At 58.0% G+C, this 24,713-nt stretch overlaps 1 protein-coding gene across 50 annotated transcripts in view; it reads right to left on the bottom strand.

The window, feature by feature from the left end:
• OBSCN (obscurin, cytoskeletal calmodulin and titin-interacting RhoGEF) overlaps window positions 1–24,713 on the bottom strand; it is a 165,835-nt gene that overhangs the window by 77,315 nt on the left and 63,807 nt on the right. For 44 of the 50 annotated variants that reach the window (XR_013395487.1, XR_013395486.1, XR_013395488.1 and 41 more), the window contains 26 exons: window positions 24,354–24,629; window positions 23,848–24,126; window positions 23,459–23,725; window positions 23,062–23,331; window positions 21,913–22,179; window positions 21,233–21,499; window positions 20,907–21,019; window positions 20,637–20,790; window positions 20,284–20,445; window positions 20,092–20,196; window positions 18,963–19,229; window positions 18,474–18,743; window positions 17,858–18,124; window positions 17,500–17,766; window positions 17,148–17,414; window positions 15,811–16,083; window positions 14,732–14,998; window positions 14,248–14,514; window positions 11,732–12,004; window positions 11,046–11,312; window positions 10,129–10,395; window positions 9,765–10,028; window positions 9,198–9,461; window positions 4,533–4,796; window positions 3,737–4,000; window positions 3,108–3,371 (listed from right to left, as the gene is read on the bottom strand). Coding sequence is in view for 42 of the 50 variants with exons in the window: in XM_077938815.1 (XP_077794941.1) it covers window positions 3,108–3,371; window positions 3,737–4,000; window positions 4,533–4,796; window positions 9,198–9,461; window positions 9,765–10,028; window positions 10,129–10,395; window positions 11,046–11,312; window positions 11,732–12,004; window positions 14,248–14,514; window positions 14,732–14,998; window positions 15,811–16,083; window positions 17,148–17,414; window positions 17,500–17,766; window positions 17,858–18,124; window positions 18,474–18,743; window positions 18,963–19,229; window positions 20,092–20,196; window positions 20,284–20,445; window positions 20,637–20,790; window positions 20,907–21,019; window positions 21,233–21,499; window positions 21,913–22,179; window positions 23,062–23,331; window positions 23,459–23,725; window positions 23,848–24,126; window positions 24,354–24,629 (6,432 nt within the window). In the remaining 8 variants the exon portion in view is untranslated. The remainder of the gene's footprint in view (window positions 1–3,107; window positions 3,372–3,736; window positions 4,001–4,532; window positions 4,797–9,197; window positions 9,462–9,764; window positions 10,029–10,128; window positions 10,396–11,045; window positions 11,313–11,731; window positions 12,005–14,247; window positions 14,515–14,731; window positions 14,999–15,810; window positions 16,084–17,147; window positions 17,415–17,499; window positions 17,767–17,857; window positions 18,125–18,473; window positions 18,744–18,962; window positions 19,230–20,091; window positions 20,197–20,283; window positions 20,446–20,636; window positions 20,791–20,906; window positions 21,020–21,232; window positions 21,500–21,912; window positions 22,180–23,061; window positions 23,332–23,458; window positions 23,726–23,847; window positions 24,127–24,353; window positions 24,630–24,713) is intronic. The other 6 variants (XM_077939030.1, XM_077939034.1, XM_077939041.1 and 3 more) reach the window with 3 other exon arrangements.

The raw sequence follows: 24,713 nt of genomic DNA, 5'->3' as shown, positions 1-24,713 counted from the left end.
CAACTTCCACATATGCAATAATGTGACACATCTCTCTCTTCTCTCTCTCCAGTCTCACAGGAGGCACCTCCTTGTCCTGACACCTGCTTCCCCATTCTCATACAGGAGATACCCATCCCAGGCAGGGCTTCCATCCAGCACTACTCATGCATGGGCATACCTCGGCTCACTGCCAACCATACCAGCCCACACAAGGACCTGCTGTCTCCACCTCACTGCTCCTGTCCTGACTTTACTGGATACACATTGCCTTGGCTCAATCACCAAAACCCCCAACAGACTCCAGATATGGCTTCGACACCACACCTCTGACTCTTCAACCTGCTGTCCTCTCTTGCTTCCTGACTCTAGGTAGAGTGAGAGCTCACAAAGTACAATGGAGCAAGCCCCACCCTGGTTACCCCCTGTTATGGTCTGATTGTGTCCCCCTAAATTCATATGTTCAAACCTAACCTCTGGAACCTCAGAGCGTGACTGTATTAAAGATAAGGCCTTTAAAATGGTAACTAAGGTTAAATGAGGTTGTTAGGGTGTGCCCAAATCCAATATGACTGGTGTCCTTATAAAAAGAGGATATTAGGGCACAGAGACACACTGAGGGGCGACCACGCGAAAAAACAGACGACTGCATCAACAAGCCAAGGAGAGAAGCCTCAGAGGAAGTCAACCTAATAACACTTCACCTCAGACTTCTAGTCAGAAATCTAACAGAAATATTGGTACCAGGAGTAGGGTGCCATTGTAACAATTATCTAAAAATGTGGAAGTGGAAATCTAGATTGCTGTGAACAACCTGTTCATGTAAAGATGGACATTAAAAATGCTTCTGGTCAGACCTTAGATGGAAATAAAGAACAGGTTATTGGAAAGTGGAGGAAAGGTGATCCTCGTTATTATGTGGCAAAGAACTTGTCCAAATTGTGTTGTTGTGTGTAGAAGGTAGGACTAAGAAACAATAAAATTTTGCATGTTTAATTGAGGAAATTTCTAAGTAAAGTGTTGAAGGTGCAACATGTTTTCTCTTTGCTGCTTATTGTAAAGTGCAAGAGGAGGGAAATAAATTGAAGAAGGAATTGTAAATAAAAAAGGAACCAATACTTAAAGCTTTGGAAATTTTTCAGCCTAACCACATGGTAAAAAATGAGAAACTGTGTTCTGAAGAGAACATGAAGGGTGTGGCTAGACAACTATTTGCTAAAGCACCAGGTGTGCAATTTATGGATCCAATTAGTCATCTCAACAGAAGCCAGGAATAGAGATGCAGTTATCTGGAAAAGCCTCTTGTCTGATGGTGTGGACCTCCATGAATTGCATGGGAGGCCAACTCAGTTTTTGATAATCTTATACCAGCAGATTGGAGTGAATTGGATTGAGGTGGGATAAAATGAAGGAAGGCTATCAGACTTCCGGGATTCACCAGGATGAGCTATTATCACTATATGGCTGCAAACATGTCTTATCCTTCAAAATAAAAGAATGGCCCCAAAGGCATCAGCAGGGCTGTCACTGCCACTAGAGGTCCAGGGATCCGGACCACCTCTTCCCAGAACAGAGGGGGAAGAGGTTGTTACCCAAGGATGAGTGGATAAGATATTACCCAGGTCTGAGAGATTGGGGACAACACTCTGGTTGGCATGGAGGACTGGAATTAAGTCAAAGAGAATTATTTTTCAGGCTTTTAGAAAAAAAGTAGAGATGGGGTCTCACTGTCACCCAGGCTGGAGTGCAGTACAATTATAGCTCACTGCAGCCTCAAACTCCCAGGCTCAAGTGATCTTCATGCCTCAGCCTCCCCAGTAACTGGAACCCCAGGTGTGCACCACCACATCTAATACTTTTTTTTTTTTTTTTAGCAAAAGGGTCTTGCTATATTTTCCAGACTGGTCTAGAATACCTGGCCTCACGTAATTCTCCTGCCTCGGCCACCCAACGTGCTAGGATTATAAACGTGAGCCACTGTACTGAGTCACCAGCCTTAAAATCTAGTGAAATTTGCTCTGCTAGGTTCAGACCTGCATAAGATCCATGACCCATTTTTTCTTTCCAACTTCCCCTCTTTTGAACAGGAACGTCTATCCTATGCCTGCACCACCATTGAATTTTTGAAGCACAAAACTTGTCTGGTTTCATGCTTCACAACTGAAGAAGAATTTTGCCTCAGAATGAGTCATACTTCACCTCCCTCACGCTTGACTTAGATGACATTCAGATGAGATTCTGATTTTGAGTTGATGCTGGAATGGGTTAAGATTACAGGCTCTTATGAACGAGCAAATGTATTTTGCATGTTAGAAGGTAATTAATTGTGGGAAGCCAGAGGGCAGAATGTCATGGTCTGAATTGAGTCCCCTCCCCAAATCCGTATGTTGAAATCCTAACTCCTAGCACTTCACAATGTCAGAGTATTGAAATAGGATCTTTGAAAGGTAAAATGAGGTTGTTAGGGTGGGCCCAATCCAATATGACCAGAGAGCATCTACAAGCCAAGAAAAGAGGCCTAAGGACAAACCAACTGAGTGACTCCTTGATCTTGGAATTTCAGACTCCAGAAGTCTGAGAAAATAAGTATCTGCTGTGAAGTTACCCAGACGTAGTGCTCTGCTGTGTCCGCCGAGCAGACAAAGGCAGCAGTCCTTCAGGAGCCTGGCATGACCACAAGAACCACTCAAACACTCTCAGCAGATTTAGTGGAGCCTGGCCTGACCACCTCCTCAGTGAGCCCTCAACCCTACTGTGCATGTCCATCAGCAGAAACACAGGCCCTCACCTCTAGGCCTGGGTCCCCAGAGCCCACGCACATGTGCAAGCCCCAGCAAGATGCCAGTGGCCTCAGACAGTTCTCCTGGACCCTGACGTCTGTCTGTGGAGCTCTCCTTTGGGTCCCTGCCCTATTCACTCTTGAAGTCCATATTCCCAGGCCCTAGATTAAGTCATCCAAGTGGGTTCCATGTGCATTTGTGGGATGTATCACACAGGGGAGTGACTGAATGAGTCACTTGAGGCATTGTCTTGAGGCAATGACATCAACAAGCATTGGGAGAGCACAGAACATATGGGTTAGGCGGGAGGAGACAGGAATCACTCAGGTGGCCATATGTGGTCTTTACCCCTGATGGTGAGCGTGGCCGAGGTCCTCTCCTGCCCACACACACACGAGTACTCCCCAGTGTCTGCCACGGACAGGCCACGAATCTGCAGCTCACATCTGGTCCCGTCCTGCCTCAGGCTGTATCTGTCCCCATCTCTCAGGGTCTCAGACCCCTTCCTCCACTCCACGGGATCCGCCTTGCTCAGCTCACACTGCAGCACGGCTGTGGCCCCTTCTCTAGCCTCCTGGTTTTTCACATCTTCTATGAATCTGGCAGGCAGGGCTGGGAAAGACCAAGCAGTCATTGAGATTATTAGACCATCTGGAGGACTCTGTGGACAAGACATGGACACCCACAAAGAGCCACACAAAACCATCAAAGAACCACACGTGAAAGAGCAAACAAACGTACACATGGGGAGGAGGCAAATGGCCCCAGAGGAACAGAGAACACACAAGCAAAAGGATATGAGCATGAGGATACCTCCTGGATAAGAAGGGAGGCGGGAGATGCCCAGAGGACCCCAGTTAGAGGACAGACAACCATGGGGTTGCCACAGAACCATGCCACATTCAAAGGCAGAAGGTGGTGACACAGAGATGTGGAGACACTAAGCCATGGTCCACATAGCTACACACGATCTTTACCCCTGACAGTGAGTATGGCTGAGGTCCTCTCCTGCCCACACACACACGAGTACTCGCCGGCATCCACCACAGCCAGGCCACGGATCTGCAGCTCACACCTGGACCCATCCTGCTTCAGGCTGTGTCTGTCCCCATCTCTGAGGCAGTCATGCCCCTTCCTCCACTCCACCGGGGCCACCTTGCTCAGCTCACACCACAGTATGGCCGTGGCCCCTTCTGTGGCCTCTTCATTCCTCAGACCCTCTATGAACTTGGAAGGCAGGGCTGAAGAGATCAAAAGACACAGATATAATCATATTCTCTGAGCACATGGAAGAGATAGGAATGACATGGATGGCACAGACAAGACACAGAACCCAACTAGGCACAGGCTGCATGGGGGTGTGCTGAGCACAGGCTGTGGACTGGGACTTCTCTTAGTACAGGCTTTACAGCACATGGCCACGGCCCCTCCTGTGGCCTCCTCACATCTCAGCCTTTATAGGAATCTCTGGCACCAGGCCCAGAGAGGGTCAGAAACACATGAAGAACATCAGGGGACAGAATGTGACAGGATGGAAGACACAGAATCCAACGTGACGATGTTGACAGTCTTCAGAGGCACACAGTGGGAGCCGGCTAGAGAGGCTGCTTCCTCCTGCTTCCTACAACAGCCCTGGAGGCTGGAAGAAGCTTGTGCAGTTACACAGGCAGGCACAGACATGGGGAGAGAACGCAGCATGGGCAGAGACAGATGGCGTCAAGTCAACATGTGGACACCAGAGCATGGCGCTGCTTGGCCGCGTGTGGCCTTTACCCCTGACGGTGAGCATGGCTGAGGTCCTCTCCTTCCCGCACATGCACAGGTACTCCCCAGCATCCTCTGCCACCAGGCCGCGGATCTGCAGCTCACACCTGGCCCCGTCCTGCATCAGGCTATGTCTGTCTCCATCTCGGAGGGTCTCATGCCCCTTCCACCACTCCACAGGGGCCACCTTGCTCAGCTCACACCGCAGTGTGGCCGTTGCCCCTTCTGTGGCCTCTTCGTTCCTCAGACCCTCTGTGAACTTGATGGGTAGCGCTGGAGGAGGATCAGAATATATGAACACAATCTTGCTCTCTGAGCACATGGAAGATACAGAACATGGATGGCAAAGAGAAGACACAGAACCCATTTGGACACAGGCCATATGTGGGGTGTGCTGAGCACAGGCTGTGGACTGGGGCTTCCCATGCTCCAGCATGTCAGCACTGTAGCTGTGACTCCTTCCATGGCCTCCTGAGTCCTCACACTTTATGTAACTCCGGCTGCCAGAGCCAGAGTATGTCAGACACACACAAGGACCATGAGAGCCTCTGGAGCACTCTGGGGGGAAGGACAGGACAGCGTGAAGGGCAAGGTACAGAAGCCAACAGGACAACATGATGGAGCCCATCCTTGTAGGCACATGGGGTGGAAGCTGGCTGCAAGGCTGGTTTCTCCTGGTTCCCACAACAGCTCTGGAGGCTGGAGGAGACCCTGCAGAGTGATGGGAACAGGGTGGTGCAGATGCAGGGAGAGCACATGGTGTGAGTACAGACAGACGGCATGACATCAATACATGGACACCAGAATATGGCTCTCCTTGGCCACATGTGGCCTTTACCCCTGACAGTGAGCATGGCCGAGGTCCTCTCCTGCCCACACACACACGAGTACTCCCCAGTGTCTACCATGGACAGGCCACGAATCTGCAGTTCACATTTGGTCCCATCCTGCCTCAGGCTGTATCTGTCCCCATCTCTCAGGGTCTCAGACCCCTTCCTCCACTCCACAGGGGCTGCATTGTTCAGCTCACACTGCAGCATGACTGTGGTCCCTTCTCTGGCCTCCTGGTTTTTCACATCTTCTATGAACCTGGCAGGCAGAGCTGGGAAGGACCAAGCAGTCGCTGAGATCATCAGACTGTCTGGAAGACTCTGTGGACGGGACATGGACACCCACAAGGAGCCACACAAACCACCAAAGGACCACACGTGAAGAAGCAAACAAACATTCACATGAGGAGGAAGCAAATGGCCTGGGAAGAACAGAGAACACAAAGGGATCAGCATGAGCATGAGGACACCCCCTGGACAAGAAGGGTAGGTGGGAGACAACCGGAGGACCTCACTTGGAGAAGAGACAACCCCAGGATTGCCACAGGGGCTGTGCCACATTGGAAGATGAGAATGACATGGTGACATGTAGATACCAAGCCACGGGTCCACAAGGCCACACATGATCTTTACCCCTGATGGTGAGCGTGGCTGAGGTCCTCTCCTGCCCACACACACACAAGTACTCCCCGGCATCCGCCATGGCCAGGCCACAGATTTGCAGCTCACACCTGGTCCCCTCCTGCCTCAGGATGTATCTGTCCCCATCTCTGAGGTTCTTGGGCCCCTTCCTCCACTCCACAGGGGCCACTTGGCTCAGTTCACACCACAACATGGCTGTGGCCCCTTCCACAGCCTCTTCATTCCTCAGACCCTCTGTGAACTTGGCCAGCAGGGCTGGGGTATCAGAAAGAGATGGCCACAATCACACCCTCTGAGCCCACAGAAAAGACAGGACATGGACAACACAGAGAAGACAGGGAAGCCATCTGAACACGGGCCACTCCTGGGGTGTGCTGAGTACAAGGTGTGCACTGTGGCTTCCCACGGTCCAGCCCGTTAGCATCACGGTGTGGCCCCTTCTGAGGTGTCCTCAGGCCTCATACTTTCTATGAACCTGGCTTGTAGGGCTGGAGAGGACACAAAGACCATGAGGCCCTCTGGAGACACCTTGGGACACTCAGCAAGGACACACTCCAACTATGGAGGAAACTAGGAATTAAAGCATGGACACGTGGACGTGAAACAGTGCCCTGGGAGCAGAGAACAGATTGGCCACGGACACGCAGGGGAAAGCCGCCCAGGACACAGAGGAGCTGGAATCCTAGCAGGGACCCCAAGATGATGGCAGACACATGCAGTGGCCACAAGACCCATGACATGGGGAGGAAGAGACAGAACCAAACAGGATCTCCCCATCCCCAAGGTCTTCTGCAGCCCATCCTGGCTCAGACTGAATCTGTCATCATGCTCAAGGGCCCAAGACCAGCCTGGTGGCTCAGTTACACTATACTGTGGCCCGGGCCCCATTCTGTGGTTCCCTATTTTATAGCTCCTTCGTAATTTTTTTCTTCTTTTTCAGACAGGGTCTCAGTGTTGCCTAGGCTGGAGTGCAGTGGTGCCATCACAGCTCACTGCAGCCTCAAACTTGTGGCCTCAACCAATCCTCCCACCTCAGCCTCCTGAGTAGCTGGGACCACAGGTGTGCACCACCACAACCAGCTAATTTTCATATTTTTTGTAGAAATAGGGTCTCCCTGGGTTGCCCAGGTTGGCCTGGAACTCTTGAGCTCAAATGATCCTCCTGCCTCGGCCTCCTAAAGTGCTGGGATTACAGGTGTGAGCCACCGTGCCCAGCCTCATGATCTTGATGAATAGCTGGAGGAAAAAGACACAAAATCAGCTGCCTAAAAATCTCCCACAAAATCATCCAGGCTCCTGCTTCTCATCAGTTCCTGCTGCTCCTGTGGCCAGAGCCCAGGGCAGACAGGGAATAAGGAGCCTGCTGCTGGGAGAAAGGAGGGTGCCACCCTCCACCTTGACCGTCACCCTGTGTTCATGATGCAAGCAAGAACCCCACGCAACAGGTGCCTTGGGGCATGGGTCCAGCAGATAAGAAATGACCAAACGAATACATGAAGGAACGGTCCACCTGTACATGCCCTGCATGCAGGAGATAGCCATGGACCACAGGGACAGACGAGGGCCACTGTCTCCTGTGCACTGAAGCTGGGTGGCTTCCCAGCCCACCAGATGGAGACTGGAGCCTCAGAGTGCCCAGCTGCATCCCCTGGACGCCCCCAGGGAACTGCAGCTCAGAGCATCCTTGGGGCTTCGGGGTCCAGTGGAAACTTCCAGCATGCAAGGGTGCCCTCTAAGGAGGCACAAGAGGGGGTCCAGCAGGGCACCCACCACCTGAAGCTTCCCTGGAACTCGCCCACTTCTGGAAGCAACTGCCTCAGGCAGCCGGCAAGGGTCCACTCTGGTCATCTGCTCTTCAGCCACCCATCTGAGGAGGCACTGGCATCCAGACAGCCATGCCTGGCCCCCAGAACCTGCCCCTTCACTGGCCTGAGGGATCCCTCCTTGCGGTGTGACGGGAGCCCACCAGAGTCCTGGGCAAGAAAGTCCTCGAGCTTGGGAGAGTCCTTCCCTGCATTCCCTCTAAGGTGCTCGGGCCCTCCACCCGGGCCGGCTTTATCCCATGTGCTTTCCCTGACAGAATCAAGCCAGGCCAAGGCCCCGAGCACCTGCACACGTCGCACCACACCACCAGCCACACCGGGCCATGGGTCCCAGCTCCACAGACACAAGAGGCCAGGCCTGCAGGGTTCTGTCCCTTCTGCTAACACTGGTGGCTTGAGACTGGAATCCTCTCCTTGCTGTGACTGAGAGGTTCAGGGCCCAGGGTGAGTTCTGCAGCCTCATGTCCCTAGGGCACCCAGCCATGGCTGAGATCCACTCCTACCCCCCACACATGACGACACCCTAGATCCACTGCAGGCAGGCCACAGGGCTCCGGATGTCCTGTCCTGGTCAAAGCCCCCATCTTGGATCGTCTTGGGCCCCTTCCTCCACTCCACACAGCTGCTCTGCTTGGCTGACACATGAAGAGTCACTGTGGCTGCTCCTCCCCACAGTCACCCCCATCACCTCCTCCCCACAGTCACCCCATCACCTCCTCCCCAGTCACCCCATCACCTCCTCCCCACAGTCACCCCCATCACCTCCTCCCCACAGTCACCCCATCACCTCCTCCCCACAGTCACCCCCATCACCTCCTCCCCACAGTCACCCCCATCACCTCCTCCCCACAGTCACCCCCATCACCTCCTCCCCACAGTCACCCCATCACCTGCTCCCCACAGTCACCCCATCACCTGCTCCCCACAGTCACCCCATCACCTCCTCCCCACAGTCACCCTACCTCTCTCCTCCTCACAATGGACCCTCCCCTCCCTGGCTGTGCACTCCAGCCCACGTGCCATCTCCCCACTCCTTTCTGTGTTCCATTTCTGGGGCTCCTCCTGATTGCCTTCCTGCCTTCCTGGTGTTAACCCTGGAGAAGATCTATGATCTCACTTTTGTAATGATTTGGTTCTCCCCATATCCTCTGTCTCTGCCTACAACCCCACAGGGCTCAAGCAGCCCTCTCTTCTCTGCTGTCTTACTGCTCCTAAGACAGGTAACACGCAGCAGGTGTGAGGAATCCCTACTGAAGGAATGATTCAGGAACCCCATGCAGAAACAGGGAAGGCCATAGCGCAGACATGGGCACAGGGCAGGAATGCGCATACCCACTCGGACACAGCCACCCATGCACGTGGCCAGAGGCAGTCATTACCCTTCACGGTGAGAGTGGCAGAGGTCCTCTCCTCCCCACACACACAGGAGTACTCCCCAGCATCTGCTACGGCCAGGCCACAGATCTGCAGCTCACACACAGCCCCATCCTGCCTCAGTCTGTGTCTGTCCCCATCTCTGAGGCTCTCACGGCCCTTCCTCCACTCCACGGGGGCCACCTTGCTCAGCTCACACCGCAGTGTGGCTGTGGCTCCTTCTGTGCTCTCTTGGTGTCTCAGTCTTCCTATGAAGTGGGCAGGCATGGCTGGGGAGGGATGGACAGACAGACATGCAGGAGATCAGACTCTGGGAAGCACAGGGGGACAGGCAATGGCGAGATGGAGGATAAGACAGACTCCCACAGGACAGGTCCCAGGGTGCCTCGAGGGTGGGAGTCTGGCTGCAAATGCCAGGTTCTCCTGGTTCCTTCGATAGTCCAGAAAGCTGGAAGGGATTCCGTGATGTGCTGGGAAGGGCATGGCACAGTTGGGGGAGACTGGAATTGGTGCAACTGACAGCAGAGGTAAAGAACTGGACACCGGCCACGACTCTGGACACAGGGTCTTACCCCTGATAGTGAGTGAGGCTGAGGTCCTTTCCTCTCCACACACACATGAGTACTCCCCAGCATCCACCATGGCCAGGCCACGAATCTGCAGCTCACACATGGCCCCGTCCTGCCTCAGGCAGTATCTGTCCCCATCTCTGATGGTCTCAGACCCCTTTCTCCACTCCACGGGGGCCGCCTTGCTCAGCTCACACCGCAGCGTGGCTGTGGCCCCTTCTGTGGCCTCCTTGTTTCTCAGTTTCCCAATGAACTGGGCAGGCAGGGCTGCAGGAAGGTCAGACACAGAGAACATCGTCTTTGCTCCCCTGCATTGGAGGAAGTGGCATCTTTGGGCCACATGGGCAGGGTGAACAGAGATGCTTACCAGTCACCGTGAGGGTGGCAGAAGTAGTCTGGTCCCCGAAGGAGCATGAGTACCGCCCGCTGTCCTGCGGCCGGAGGTTGCGGACCACCAGCTCCAACACAGCACCTTCCTGGCGTAGGCTGTATTTGTCACCTGGCCTCAGGACATTGTCTCCACAGCGCCATTCCACGGGCGCAGCCACAGATGACAGCACACAGCGCAGTGTGGCAGCACCACCCTCCCACACCTCCAGGTCCTTCAGGGCCTCCTGGAACCGCACTGGCCGGGCTGCAGACAGGCACAGGCTCAGCTTGCCCTCCCCCGACTGGTCCACTAGGGGTCCCCTATAGGTGGTGGAGGGCTGGGGACATCAGCTGCAGGGTCCCCCTTCTCCTTTGGGGCCTGTGGCAAGGACCTCGAGACTTCTGGAAAGGGGCAGCTCTGAGGGTGAGGGATAGAAAGGATGAACCAAGCAGGAGAACAGAAGGGTGGGGTGTCAGGGACCTGTGCCCCCAAATTCACAGTTGGAGGCCCTAGCCCAGACCTCAAAGCGTGGTAGTGATGAGGGAAGTAAGGTCAAATGAGGTCACGGTGGGCCCTAAGCCACTGTGGTTGGCGCCTCCTAAGATGGGAGGTCAGGGACACAGGCATGCACAGAGGGACAGCTCTTCAGGGACGCTGAGGAGACAGCTCTGCAGGGCGGCTCCTGCGGGTGGCAGAGGCCAGAGCGGAAGCCAAGCAGGGTGGATGAGGTGCCAGGGAGAGCCAGGAAGGACACGGGGAGCTGTGGGCACCCCATAAAGGATGCACAGGAGCCTGGGTCCTCCCACCTTGGGCTCCTTGTGGGCGCACATGCCCTGCCCTGAAGACGGTGCTGCCTGAGAAGAGAGCTGTAGGCACCTGGCCTGTGGCTAGGCTTTGGGGCTGCTGGGGCTCACCGTGCACCCTGACAATGGAGCTGCTGCAGGCGCCCCCAGTCTCACACTTGTAGCGTCCGCTGTCCTGCAGGGTGGCCCCAGTGATGAGCAACTGGGCTCGGTGGCCCTCTTGGCTCAGCTGATACCGGGCAGATCCCCGCAGGGTCTTCCCATCCTTGGTCCAGCACACAGGGCTGTCGCAGGCACTGGTCTCGCACACCAGGGTCAAGTCCTCACCCTCTGTGATGGTGGCATCTGTGAGCTCCCGGGAGAAGACACTTGGCTTACCTGGGGGACAGAGAGAGAAGCAGGAGCATGTGGGATCCTGTCGTGCTGCTGCTGGAGGGGCCAACAGGGATAAACCCTGGGTCTCACTGCGGACCAGGCAACACCCTGGCTCAGCACCCACCAGTCACCCTCAGGCTGGGGCCACGCAACAGGCTGTGGAGGGAACAGGGAAGGCTCTGTGCGGCTCCTGCCCCAGTGGGGATGCAGCCTAGCCAGTGCACACCAAGAACAGTTCTGCAAACCATGCAGAAGCACTCATTCTGAAAGCCCAATTCAGCCTTCCGAGCCCCCACCCCACAGTCAGCCAAGGGTGCTTTCTCTGTGTGCCCAGGGATACTAGGCACATGGCTGAGCTGCCATCTGCCTCTCCACCTGTCTGCAGCTCTGAGCAACATGTGCAACGTGAGCATGTGACCCACCAGTGACCCGCAGGGCGGCTGAGGCCCTCTGGTCACCCGCCTCGAAGTAGATGGTGCCCGAGTCCTTGAGCGCCAGCTGCCGCAGGGTCAGCACGTGGTAGCCCCCAGGCTGGGCCTCGATCTCATTGAGCTCGTTGGCATGCAGGGGTGTCTTATCCAGGAACCAGTGCACAGGCTCGTAGTTGGCCGGGGAGATCCGGCAACGGAAGGTGGCCGAGGAGCCCTCCTGCACATCCACGTCCTCCAGGTCCTCGATGATGTGCACTCTCCGGCCTGCAAAGGCACAGCGTCCTGGGCAGGCTCAGCCAGCAGTGCTCCCCAGGACAGACACTCCCCAGGACAGAGCAAGATGTCTGTGTTTTAACAAGTTTGCAGGGACAGAACTCCGAAAACAGTAAGTGGGTCAGAGTTTGAACGGTCTAGATACTTGTTTGAGGGCCACTCGGAGCCCCGAGTCCACCTCTCTGCACCTTGGAGGTCCTTCTGCGAGGCTTGCTGGGCGAGTCTGCAGCCTGCTGAGAACCCAGGAGAGCACACTTCTGCCCCCTATCCAAGCTGTGCTCCCAGGAGCGGTTGGCTCCCAAACCTGCATACACAGCTGTGTGTATCATTACAATTGTGCCATGAAATTAACTCTTGTAGTAACAGATGAAAGAGGAGTGTGAAAAAAAATGGCTATAGTTACGCTGAACTTGAAATCAAATGCTTGGAAGATAAGAAATGTGAATTCCTAGAAACGAGGTTTTTTGGCTGCTGAATTAGGGATGGTAAAAGATGAGCGTTTACGAATATCGAGACAGGTCCTGCATTCAGATTCCTTCTGCATGCATGAGTGTCCTGCAGGCATAGCTCCACCTCAAAGAAGGCAACCCCAACCTGGGCAATCCACATGGATGAAGAGCTCTCATCAGTGGATGGCACACAAGGAAATGGCTTGGGCCCCTGACCAGGCCAGCCAACATCCTCATATGTTAAACTTTTATTTTATTTTATTTTTTTAGAGATGGAGTCTCACTCTGTCTCCCAGGCTGGAGTGCAGTGGCACGATCTTGGCTCACTGCAACCTCTGCCTCCCGGGTTCAAGCAACACTCCTGCCTCAGCCTCCTGAGTAGCTGAGATTACAGGCACGTGCTACCATGCCTGGCTAATTTTTGTATTTTTAGTAGAGATGGGGTTTCACCATGTTGGCCAGGCTGGTCTAGAACTCCTGACCTCGTGATCCACCTGCCTCAGCCTCCCAAAGTGCTGGGATTACAGGCGTGAGCCACTGAGCCCGGCCATGTTAAACTTTTAAAGAGCATCTTTTGTTATCTTATGACTCTCACTCTTGATGGCTTTTAAAAAAAATTAACTACGGGTACCAACTTTATTAGATCATGGGGCTTTACTGTGTTAACAGAATGCTTTCACCAGGGTCACCAAATCCATTGGAGAGGAAAAATCAGTGATGATTCCTGCTTTACATTACTTCTCATGATCACAACTGGGGCCTTTCAAATACTGAACCCTGTGAACACCCTGTGGTCAGACCCCAGTAGGGACCCCCTGCAAACTCAGCTCTGGACACACCAGCCCGGGACTTCAGAGCCAAGTGAAGGCTGTGGTGAAGGGGCTGGGCCTCGCCTGCTCTGATCCCAATGTGCCTGATGACCTTGCCCTGGCCATGGACCCACTAAAGCTTCAGTTTTCTTATCTACAGAGTGGGGAGAATGACAGCTGTCACTCTGCCTGCCACTCAAATGTGGAGCCAAACAGTAAGATCAAACAGCCACCTGCTATGATCTGAATGTCCCCCTGGAAACTCATGTTGAAACTTAATCCCAATGTGGTAATATTAAGAGGTGGAGCCTTTAAGAGGGGATTGGGTCCAAGGTGGGAATGGATTAATCCATTCATGGATCAGTGGGTTAACAGGTTAATGTGTTAAAGTGCTTTAATGTGAGTGGTGGCTTTAAAAGAAGATGAAGAGAGGCCTGAGTTAGCACACTCAGCCCCCTCCCCATGAGATGCCCTGTGCCACCCCCTGGGGACTCGGCAGAGAGTCCCTGCCAGCAAGAGGGCCCTCACCAGATGTGGCCCCTTGACCTTGAGCCTCCAGAGCTGTAAGAAGTAACTTTATTTCCTTTATAAATTACCCAGTTTCAGGTATTCTGTTGTAAACAAGAAAAAGACTAAAATGCCACTGTAACTCTCAATGACAACCCTAATGACCATCAGTTCTTCCCTGGGAGCACCTGAGGCTGCCTGGCACAGCTGAGTCAGGCTGTCCCTCTGGGATAAGGGTGACATGTTGTATGTACAGATACACACTGAGCTCACGCATGGGGGCCAGGCACACAGGGCATGTGGGAGAAGTGAGCACCAGCAGCTCATTCACAGCCATGCTGGGGAGCCTCAGTGACCACCCAGGGTGCATCCCTCTACCCTTATGATAAGAAACTGAGGCTGGGCCTCTCCACCTCCAAGTCTCCAGTGCCGTTCAAAGCCTAGACCCGAGCACACTTGGGCACCTCACCTTGCACGAGGAGCTGGGCCTGAGACTGGGCCTGGCCGATGTCGCAGGTATAGATGTCGCTGTCTGCCTTCTCCAGGGCACTGATGGTGAGCTGCAGGGCCAGGCCGTCCTGGCTGGGCTGGTGCTTCCTTGAGGCCCGTAGCTCCAAGAGGCCCTTGCGCCAGGTCACTGTGGCCGCGGGGTGCTCCGTCTTGCACGTGAATACAGCTGTGCCTTTCTCCTCCACCTGCAGGTTGGTCAGCTCCTCTGTGAAGCAGTTTGCTTTTTCTGGGGCAGGGAGACGGAGGCAGAATAGGTGGGGCATTAGGCCTGCACAGACCCCAGGCCGGCCCTGTTATCTTCCAGGCCTGGCTGGGGAAGCTCTGGGACCTGGGTGAGCCCTTTCACCTGGGACAGAGGAGCTCAGGCTCCAGGGGTGGCCCTGTGCCCCGCTAGGGTAGAGACGCCACTCCAGGGCCACGCGTGGGGCTCCTGCAGCATTTACCTTCCACACAGAGGCTGGCTGTGCTCTTGGAAGCCTCCACCTCACACGTGTACTCGCCCACGTCCTTGAGCGAGGCCCCGCGGATGACCAACACAGCCATCGTGCCCTCACAGACCACATCGTACTTCTGGCTCTTGCGGATGGCCTTCCCATCCTTCAGCCAGCGCACAGGCGTGCCCGCCCGTGACAGCTCACAGCGCAGCTCCACGTCCTCCCCTGGCGCCACCCGCTGGTCTTCCAGGGGCTTCATGATGGTTGCCGGCCTCTCTGAAGAGAGCAAAGACAGCTGCCCTTGAAGCACAGCCAGGGCCACGGAACCAGCCACAGATGACTGCAGTCACGGCCCCAGCCACCATCCTGGCTACAGCCATAGCTCTACGCACAGACCCAGCCAAAACCCTACCACCTTCACCATGACCAGGATTGGGGCAAGGACAAGTGTTTGAGAACACTGATTCTCTGGTGACCAAGACAACAGAACCTGCAACCCCCAAACTCTGGGACCTCGGCCCTCAGGAGCTTCAGAGTCCTGGAATGTTAGTGTCCCCACTGTCACCAGGGTGGGACTCAGGAGGCAGGAAGATCAACAACTACAGAATTTTATCCTCTGGCATCTTTCAGGCCCACGCTGGCATCCTCTGAGCGTGCCCCGCCAAACTGCACCAAGTGTGCTCGTCAGGGGCGCGAACTCGGGCGCTGGTGGTGATGTCAGCAGAGCAGGTGGCTGGGCCCTCAGGCCAGTGCTGCCAGACTGGCCCTGTGAGCCACAGCTCTGGGAGCTACCAAGTGCTCAGGGCACTCAGAACACAGATTGGAAAAGAATCCAGGCCTATATCAGAGCTCAGAGAAGAATGCAACCCCACTTCCACATGAGAACTGCCCCCAGCATCCAGCAGGTGCCTCAGGCCCTGTGGCTCCTAGAAGGGGTGCTCTGCAGCAGCTGGGGGAGGCAGGCCCCAAAAGCACCTCCACCGGCTTCTGCAGCCAGTGGGGCCCAACTCCTGGACTCCTGGGGACAGGCCCAGGGTCCCCACTCCTCAGCCCAGGTGATAAGCCCCCGTCCGGCAGGCCCTGCCCACCTTTGACAATGAGTGAGGCCTTGGAGGTGAGGCTCCGCACAGAGAAGACCACCTCCCCAGCATCACTCGGCGCAGCCTCCCGGACCACTAGGATGTATTTTCGGCCCTGACGTGTGGCCTGGAAGCGGCTGGAGCTGCCCACCGTCTTCCCACCGACTGTCCACATGGCTGGGTCGCTGGCACTCTCATGGGACAAGACGCACTCAAAGCTGCAGCTCTCCCCCTCCAGCACCTCCACTGTCTTCAGCCTCTTGGTGATGCCCACGTGCAGATCTGCGGGCCATCGGAGACTGTCAGGCCAGGCAAGAGGACAGCACTGCCCTGGGCCAGACATAGGAAGGGCCAGACCCTGGGAGGGATCAGAGCCCACAGGGACCAGACCCCAGGAGGAGCTGGATCCCTTAGAGGAACCAGACCCCACAGGGACCAAACCCTGGGAGGTGTCAGACCCTGGGAGAGGCCAGGCCCTGTGGGGGCAGGGTGCCACGTTGCACCAGCCAATGAGTAGACACCCCTCTGCTGGAGCTGGCTGTCCCCTGGCATTTGCATAACCAACAATTCTGAGCTCCAATCAGGGTAGCAGGGAGAGGGAGGACCCATGGTCGTCACAGGGAGGAGAGGAGGCACAGGACCCCATAGTCCCAGCTCCAGGACAAACTCGCCACGCCTCCTGCCCCTTCCCCATCTCGTTACAAGACTGTCAAGGACCAGCAAACAGGCTGGTTACGCCGCCTGTCACCCACACCAGGATGCCACTGGGACTGTGCATACACACACAGGGGGCCAGGTAGCCACCCTGCAGTTGAGGGAACTGCCCCTGAAAAACAGGACAGACTCCAGGGCACGCACACCCCCAGTGCTGCAGGGCTGGATTCAGGGATGGCTCTACCCTGTCAGCCCAGTGGCCCTGGGGCCTTGCTGGGGCCCCATGAAGGACAGAGACATGGCCTACTCACAGCCCCTGCCTGGCATCTCGGCTTCTCCCTGGCCATCCCCATTGGTGTCCCACACTGGCCTGGTGGCTTCTGTGCAGACACATCCCTTGGTACAGGGCAACATCCCCGGGCTACGTCGGGACCACCAGGCAGGGACAGCACAGCCTCCAACCCTGGCTCCGGGACCCATAGTCCCCAGGTCCACCTGCCTGCACCCAGGCCTCACAGGACCATGTCAAGTCATGGCTCCTCTAGAAGGCTCCCCTGACCTCCCCGGCTCAGCAGAGCAGCCCTTCAATCTCAGAGAATGATGTGGGCCACCCAGGTAGTGGCCAGCCCCACATCCATGCCCATCCAGCACACCTCCCTTCTCCGAGCTCCGCCATGCCCACAGCCACACACCGTGCACGCTGACCCGGGCCTGGGTCTCCTCGGAGCCCACGTGGCAGGTGTACAGGCCGGCGTCCTCAGGGCTCAGGTCATGCACCACGAGCCCCCGCGTGCCCGCCGTGTGCAGGAAGTCATACTTGTCGCTGGGGCCCAGCTGCACGCCATCTTTGCGCCACACCACATGGGCCTCGGGGTCAGAGACCTCACACTGCAGGGCCAGGGTGCCATGCTCCTCTGCGGACAGGTCATCTAGCCCCTTCAAGAACACCACCGGCTTCACTGCAGGAGGGGTAGGAGGGTGAGGGGAGCCCAGCACCTGTCCCATCCCTAGTGGGGAGCCCCGAAGACTGGTGGGATGGCTCACCTCGGACCTCCAGGTGGGCAGAGGTTGACACCTTGGGGGAGGAGGCGCATACTGTGCCTGCATCAGCACGCCGGACGCTCTTCAGTACCAGCGTGTGGCACCGGCCCCTGTGCGAGATCTCATGGAAGCTGTCGTTGTACAGGGGCATCCCATTGAGCGACCACTCGACCTCCTCGTCCTCATGGGACAGCTCACAGGAGAAGCTGGCCCGGCCCTCCTCCATGGCCTCTGCATCCTGCAGCGGCCCTGTCACTGTCACCTCCCGTGCTGCAAGGGACACACCGGGCCTCAGTGCCCACATCACCAGGCAACCCCTCCCCAAAACCCTCTCAGTAGCCCCGTGTCCCTCATGCCCCACCTTCCACAGTGACCTCAGTACTGCTGTGGGCGCTGCCCGCCTGGCACCGGTAGACACCAGCATCGGCAGGCATGAGCCGGAGGATGCGCAGTTCGGCCATCTGACCCTCCAGGCTCATCTTAAACTTCTCAGAGGCAGACAGGGGTGTGTCATCCTTGTACCACTGCACAGCCTTGGGGGCTGGCCGGAAGTCGCAGGACAGGACCACTGACTGCAGCTCACGCCCTGTCTTGGGCTCCAACGGCCGTGTGAGGACTACGGGGATGTCTGCAGGGAGTGGAGACAGGCTGGGCCACGGGGCCACAGGAACCAATCACCCTGTCCTGTCTGCCAAGCCCTGAGCCTGCTCACCTATGGCCCTGAACTATGTCCTCCCCTGGCCCTGAGCCGTGTCCACTGTTCCCTGAACTGTGCCTTCCCCTGGCCCTGAGCTGTATCCTCTGTGGTCCTGAACTGTGTCCTCCCCTGGCCATGAGTGATACCCATCTGTGGCCCTGAACTGTGTCCCGTCACTGCACTGAGCCTTCTCCTCCCATGACCCTGCCCTGTACCCACCCACAGCCTTGTCCTTTTATGCCTCTGCCTCGCGTCCACCCACCGGGGCGGGAGTGCTCACCTGAGACCACCAGGCGGGCAGAGGAGCGAGACTTGCCGATGGTGAAGTGCACGGGCCCGGTCATAGTGGAGCAGGTCCGCCGCAGCATCAGCCGGTGCACCGTGCCCTCCTGCTCCAGGCCCACGTTCCCCCCAGCCTGCAACACTGTCTTCCCCAGGAGCCACTTAGGTGGCCGCACTGAGGGGATGGAGGTCTCACACTCAAACCAGGCAGGAGCAGGCTCCATCACCGTCACGTCCTGCAGACCCCGCACAATGGTGATGGATTGCTCTGTTGGGGAGGAGCAGTTGCTGGCGGATCCCATGGATAGGACAAGTTGCCCCTCTGGCAGGGTTCCTTCCTGGGAACAAGCCCCTGCCCCACTAGATGCATGTTAGCATCCTCCTGAGCTACCCAGACCCAGTGTCTCCAGGAGTGTAGGGCAAACCATGGACCTAGGAGACTCCCCCCAACAAAAGCAACCTGCAGAGCTGCCCTCCCTGCCTGCACCTTCCACAAAGAACTGTGCACTAGTCTTGACATCGCCGGCGTCGCAGGTGTAGGTGTCCTCGTCCTCTGCCTGGACGTCACTGATGATCAGCTTGCGGTAGAGGCCATCACTGACCAGCTCGTACTTGGGCCCGGGCCACAGCTCCTGACTGCCCTTGAACCACCGCACCTGGGCGCTGGCCCGGGACACCTGACACTCCAACACACCGCGGTGCTTCTCCATGGCAATCTTGTCCCGCAGAGGGCGCACGAGGGTCACTGGCAGCTCTGTGAGCATAGTTGGGGCACGGGGTGGATCAGAGACGGTGCTCCAGGCTCCCAGGCCCAGGCTCCGACAAGGCACTGGGTGTTTTGGGCAACCAAGGGCCCGGACCCCACTAGGCCCCAACAGCCCATGTCTGCCCGCCAGGGGACAGCAGGTGTTTAGGCTGAGTATCCCCCTTGGAGCTGTGCTACGACCTGCTCCACAGAGCAGACCACCAGCAAGGGGAGTGTGCCCGCCTCTGCCTACCCTGCCCTCCCATATCCCACACTCCCACTTCCACCACCCAGGTCCTGCCCGCTGTCCTGGACCACCAAGAGCAGGGTAGGCTCTGCCCCATGTAGTCCCACCCCCTGCAGTCCTCTCCCCAAGCCCCCACTTTGGAACCATAACCACATACCCTAGCCCAGTCCCAGGAACTCATGTCCCCTCCCCGCACACCTCTGACTTAGCCCTACTGGCCCGTCCCCACTCCACCTGTCTGCAGAGCCTCCCTCCCTGCTGCCCCAGCACCACTCTCCCTGATCCCCTGATCCTCCTCCTCACTGCCACCAGGTAGAACTCCCCGAGCCCGACAACCCTCCCCCTCCCCCCGGCCCCACAGGGCCTCATGCCTGGCCTCTGCAGCACATGCTGCAGCCAGATGGAGGATTCACCAGGATCTCGGTTTTAAGGAAGGGAGAAGCCCCTCGTGGCCGCTTCTCTGGCCTCTATCTTCCTGCCAAGGAGGTGACAACCCCTTCCCTCCTCGTGAGTCCCTGCTGTCCTGGTCCTGAGAGCGGGCTTGGGGTGTCCGGGCCTGTGCTGAGCCAGCTGGCCACACATGCACACTGTCCAGCCTCGCCCTCCCCTCAGCCCCCACCTCACCCTTCACTCGGAGCTGGGCTCGAGATTCTGCATTTTCAGCTACAAATTTGATCTCTCCTGCATCTTCCGCCAGGACCCTCCGGTAGATGAGAGTGTATGTCCTTCCTGGGGAAAAAGGCGGCTCAGTATGGGCGGGGACAGAGGAGGACCTGGGGGTTGGGCCGTGCCCACCATAGCCACTGGTCCTCGCACCTTCCTGGCGGATGCGCACGTTGTCACTGGGCCGCAGTTTGCTGCCCTCCCGGAACCACTGGCCAGGCACCTCGTCGTGGGAGACCTCACAGGAGAAGGTGGCACTGTCCTTCTCCATCACTTCCACATCCTCCAGTGACCTCACCATCTGGATGTTGCGGCCTGGGGTGGCAAGGGAGGCCCTGCCACACCTGGACACACAGAGCCACCCCCAGCACCCCCCACCCAGTGCCCCAGCGTGCCAAGGGTTGTGAAGGTGAAAGCAGAGTGGCCAAGCCCCTGGCTGGGGGACATGGAAGACAGGAGGAGGTGCCCACACCTGCCGTGCCCCACGTGCCCCACACAGCCCTCACCTTGCACCTTCACAGAGGCAGAGCTCTGGGCGTCATGGGCATCACACACATACATGCCCTGATCCGCGAACTCGCACCGGTAAATGGTGAGGCTCCTGCAGGTGCCCTGGGCCGCAATGCCCACCGTCTTGCCTGCCCGCAGCTCCACACCGTCCTGTGGAGCGCAGAAGCCCGGTCAGGCATACAGGTGGTTCAGCCCTGGGGTTCCACTTGGGCCTGCCCCCAGGAGAGGAGGGAAGGAGGCAACAGAGTGGGGTCAGGGGGAGGCACCTTTAGCCAGCGCACATCCACATTAGGACGAGACAGCTCACACTCCAGGGTAACCTTCTCCTTCTCGGTGGTCACCACATCCTGCAGCGGGCGGCTGAAGTTCACAGGCAGCTCTGGGGAGGAGGAAGTAGGAGGTGGGAGGAGAAAAAGGGCTTGGAGGAGCCTTCAGAGTGGGGACAGGACTAGGGTGGGACAGTGCCCAAGCTGGACAGAGTTATATGGAGCTGGCTCATCCAGGTCCCTAGAGTCCCCACCGACCTCCCAGGGATTCCCTCGGGACAGGTAGGCATGATCTGTGCTGAGCCCTGCCGGTCCCCCCAACGCACCGGTGACCACGAGCAGTGCCGACGTGTGCACTCCTTCGGCCTTGAAGACCATAAGGCCACTGTCCTCTGGCCTCAGCCCAGAGAGCGTGAGGGTGTGTGTGGGGCCCCGCACAGCCAGGTGGCACGTGGGCCCCTGCTGGAGCCGCAGACCATCGCGAGTCCAGCTGCCCTCCACGTCCGCATGCGACAGCTGCACCTCCATGGTAGCCGTGCCCTGCTCCTGTGCCTCCACAGCCTGCAGGCCCCTGATGAGCCGTACCTGGCGCACTGCGGTGCACAGGCGGGGTCACGGGTCAGCCGCTGCTCTGAGACCACCGCCTTAGAACCCTGGGGTACAGCCAGCTTCCCCAGGAGCTCAGGGAGGGCTGGGGAAGCCTCCCAACGCCCACCCCCAGCGCTAGCCCCTCCGGCGAGAGACCTGCCCCTCCCCCAGCCCTAGGCCCCATCCAGAGGACTCGCCCCTCCCCTCAGTGTCCCGCCTGGCTCCTCCCTCCTCCCCTCAGTGCTCCACATCCCTCCTCCCTCCTCCCCTCAGTGCCCCACCTCCTTCCTCTCTCTTCCTCTCAGTGCCCCTCCTCCCTCCTCCCCTTAGTACCCTGTCTACGTCCTCACTCCTCCTCAATTCTCCGTCTCCCTCCTCACTCCTCCTCAGTGCCCCGCCCTTCCCGCCCGCGACTCACTCTCCACGGTGAGTTTGGCCTGTGTCTTGTCATCTGGAGTCTCGCAGCCAAAGAAGCCACGGTCGGCAAAACCTACGTTGTGCAGAACCAGGCGGTGGCGGGCGCCCTCGGCGTGGATCTCCACGTTCTTTCCTGGCGCCAGGGCCGCCGCGTTCCGTGTCCACCTCAGCTCCGGCCACGGCCGCGTCAGCTCCACCTCCAGGGTCACCGAGCTCCGCTCCTCCACCGTCTGCGGCTCCAGCTTCTTTTTGAACAGCACGGGCGCCTCTGGGGTCGCAGGAGAGGGGAGGTCATGGCAGTCCTTCCCCTCCTCCACGGGCAAGCCAAGGTACAGAGGGCCCGCCCAGCCCCGGCGCCTGCCCTGAGCCGCGCCCAGGCAGAGCGATCCCAATCCAAACGGCGGCGCGGCCCTGGCCACACGTGGGCGAGGAAACACTTTAAGCGAGGAAACCGGGAAGCTTCCTTAAGCCCCGCTTCTACCTCCAGCTCCCCTGTTCTGAACAAGACGCCAGGCCCTCGTGCCTCAAAATCCTAGGCGTAATCCCCACTAGTAGCACTGGCGGGAACTGCAGAGGCGGGAAGACAGAGCTCCCCCAGGCGCAACGGGGGTTTAGCAAAGCCCAGGAGTCCTGCACAGGTTGAGGAAGAGGCGCTGGCGGGCCTCTGCCTTAGGCCACCCGTGAACTCCGCAGAAGGTGAATCTACTGCATCACTCCCTTACTCCAGAACCTGCCATGACTCCCACTTCCCTTCAGGGAAAGTTCTGGCTTCTGGCTTCAGCAGCATGGGAAGCCCATGTCACTGCCTGCACTGGTGCTAACCCCACTCTCTCTTCCCTGCCATCCATCAGGCTAAGTATGCACCCACCTACTCCAGAAAGCCTCCCTGGATTGCCTCAACCTCCACCCATTCCCCACCAGGTGCACCTGCAGGATTGCATCTTCTCTATACCAAGAGAAGGCACCTGATCCATCCAGCCTACCCGAATCTCCTCTCTGCAGTCCACACACCCTGTGTCTCCTGAGATCAGCCAGATCAGCCATAACAGGACAGCAGTTCCAGGTGCCCACTCAGAACCAGCCCACAGGGGAGGTGCCTGTGCAAGGAGCCCCGGCCAGCCAGGCAAGTCCTGCTGCCCCCCACACTCACCTCGGACCCTCAGGACAGCAGAGGATGAGACGCCCTCAGCCTCCACAGTGATCTGGCCCGCGTCCTCCAGCACCAGGCCGGAGATAGTCAGGCTGTGACTGGTGCCACTCTGTGATATGGCAAACTTCTCGCTGGGCTGCAGCAGGGCACCGTCCCGGAACCACACGACTGCCGCATCACTGGGGGACACCACACACTGGAAGGTGGCCTCGCAGCCCTCCTCCGCGACCACGGCGCTCAGCCCGGACATAAACTTCACCACTCGGGGTACTGCAGACAGGAGCACTGCTTAAGAGGCGGGCGCGCGGGACTGGCAGAGCCCCCACACTGCAGGAGTGCCAAAGGCCACCTCCTCCAGGAAGCTGCCCTGGATAGGGACACCCGACCCCTCACATACCACTGACAGTGAGCTGCGCACTGGTGTGGTCATCACGGCTCTCGCATACGTACTCCCCCGCGTCCTCCGCGCGCAGCTCCAACACAGTGAGCAAGCGCACAGGCCCCTTGGCCACCATCTGGAAGCGCTTGCCCACCTGAAGCTGCGTGCTGCCACGGCGCCACACCACCTCTGCACACGCTGAGCTCAGCTCACAGGCCAGTGTTACCGTGCCGCCCAGCTCACCGCACACAGGCTTCAGCGGCCGGCAGAACTTGGCGGCCACCTCTGTGGGCACGAAGGGGACATCAGCCAGGTTCCTAACAGACCAGACTTGAGCCCCAGCTTTGCCCCTGCCCAGCTCTGGGAGAGAGGGGTCTGGAGGAGTCCCCGCCCCGTGCCCAGCTCACCTTCCACCTGCACTGGGAAGTCCTGCCCCTCTGCGCCCACACGGCAGCTGTAGACGGCACTGTCCAGCACCTGAGCGCCATGCACGGTCAGGGTGTGGGTGTCCCCCTGGCTGGCTGTCTCGTGCCGCTTGCTGCGGCGAATCTCCACACCATCCTTAAGCCAGGTCACTGTGGCCACAGAGGGTGTGGCCAGCGTGGCAGTCAGGACGATGTCTTCATGCTCCTTGACCACCAGAGGCTCACTGCGGCAGGGTCTCTCTGAAATTTGGGGCTCCGGCCCTGGGTAGAGGTGAGTTGGCATGAGAGGGGGACCCTGGCATCCCTGGACTGGCCCCGCTCCCCTTCAGGGCCACCCTAATGCCACCTGGCACCCCTGATACCCATTGCTCTTCAAGGATGGCCCAGTGCCGTCCTGAGCACCATCAACCACCATCCAGAATCCCAGGAGCCATACAGTGTGGCCATCAGCTCCAGGTGAAGCGGATTTGCCACCCCAAAGCACTGACCTGCCACGTGCAGGTGGAAGGAGAGCCACTGGCCCCCCGCCTCACAGCTGTACTCCCCAGCATCTGCCTGGCCCGCCTGCTGCACCACTAGCCTCCGTGTGCAGCCCTCGGCCTCCACGTGCACTTTCGAGCTGGAGCTCAGCTTCTTCCCATCCTTGTACCACGTCACCTCCATCTGGCCCTGGGCCACCACACAGCTCAGTGTGGCACTGGCCCCCGCCTCCGCCTGCACCACCCTGCATGCCGGCTGCTCCTTGGCAAACACCACCTTGGGCTCTGGGGATGGACAAGGAGGGATGTAGGGTTAGAGGCTCCAGAGCAGACGCAGCCCATGTGTTAGCCCAGCGACAGCCAGGCGGG

Source organism: Macaca mulatta, chromosome 1 (assembly GCF_049350105.2).
Source record: "Macaca mulatta isolate MMU2019108-1 chromosome 1, T2T-MMU8v2.0, whole genome shotgun sequence".
In the NCBI taxonomy this organism is placed as follows: Eukaryota; Metazoa; Chordata; class Mammalia; order Primates; family Cercopithecidae; genus Macaca; species Macaca mulatta.
The sequence above is the reverse complement of the archived record's forward strand: the minus strand, read 5'-3'. Positions and strand labels throughout refer to the sequence as shown.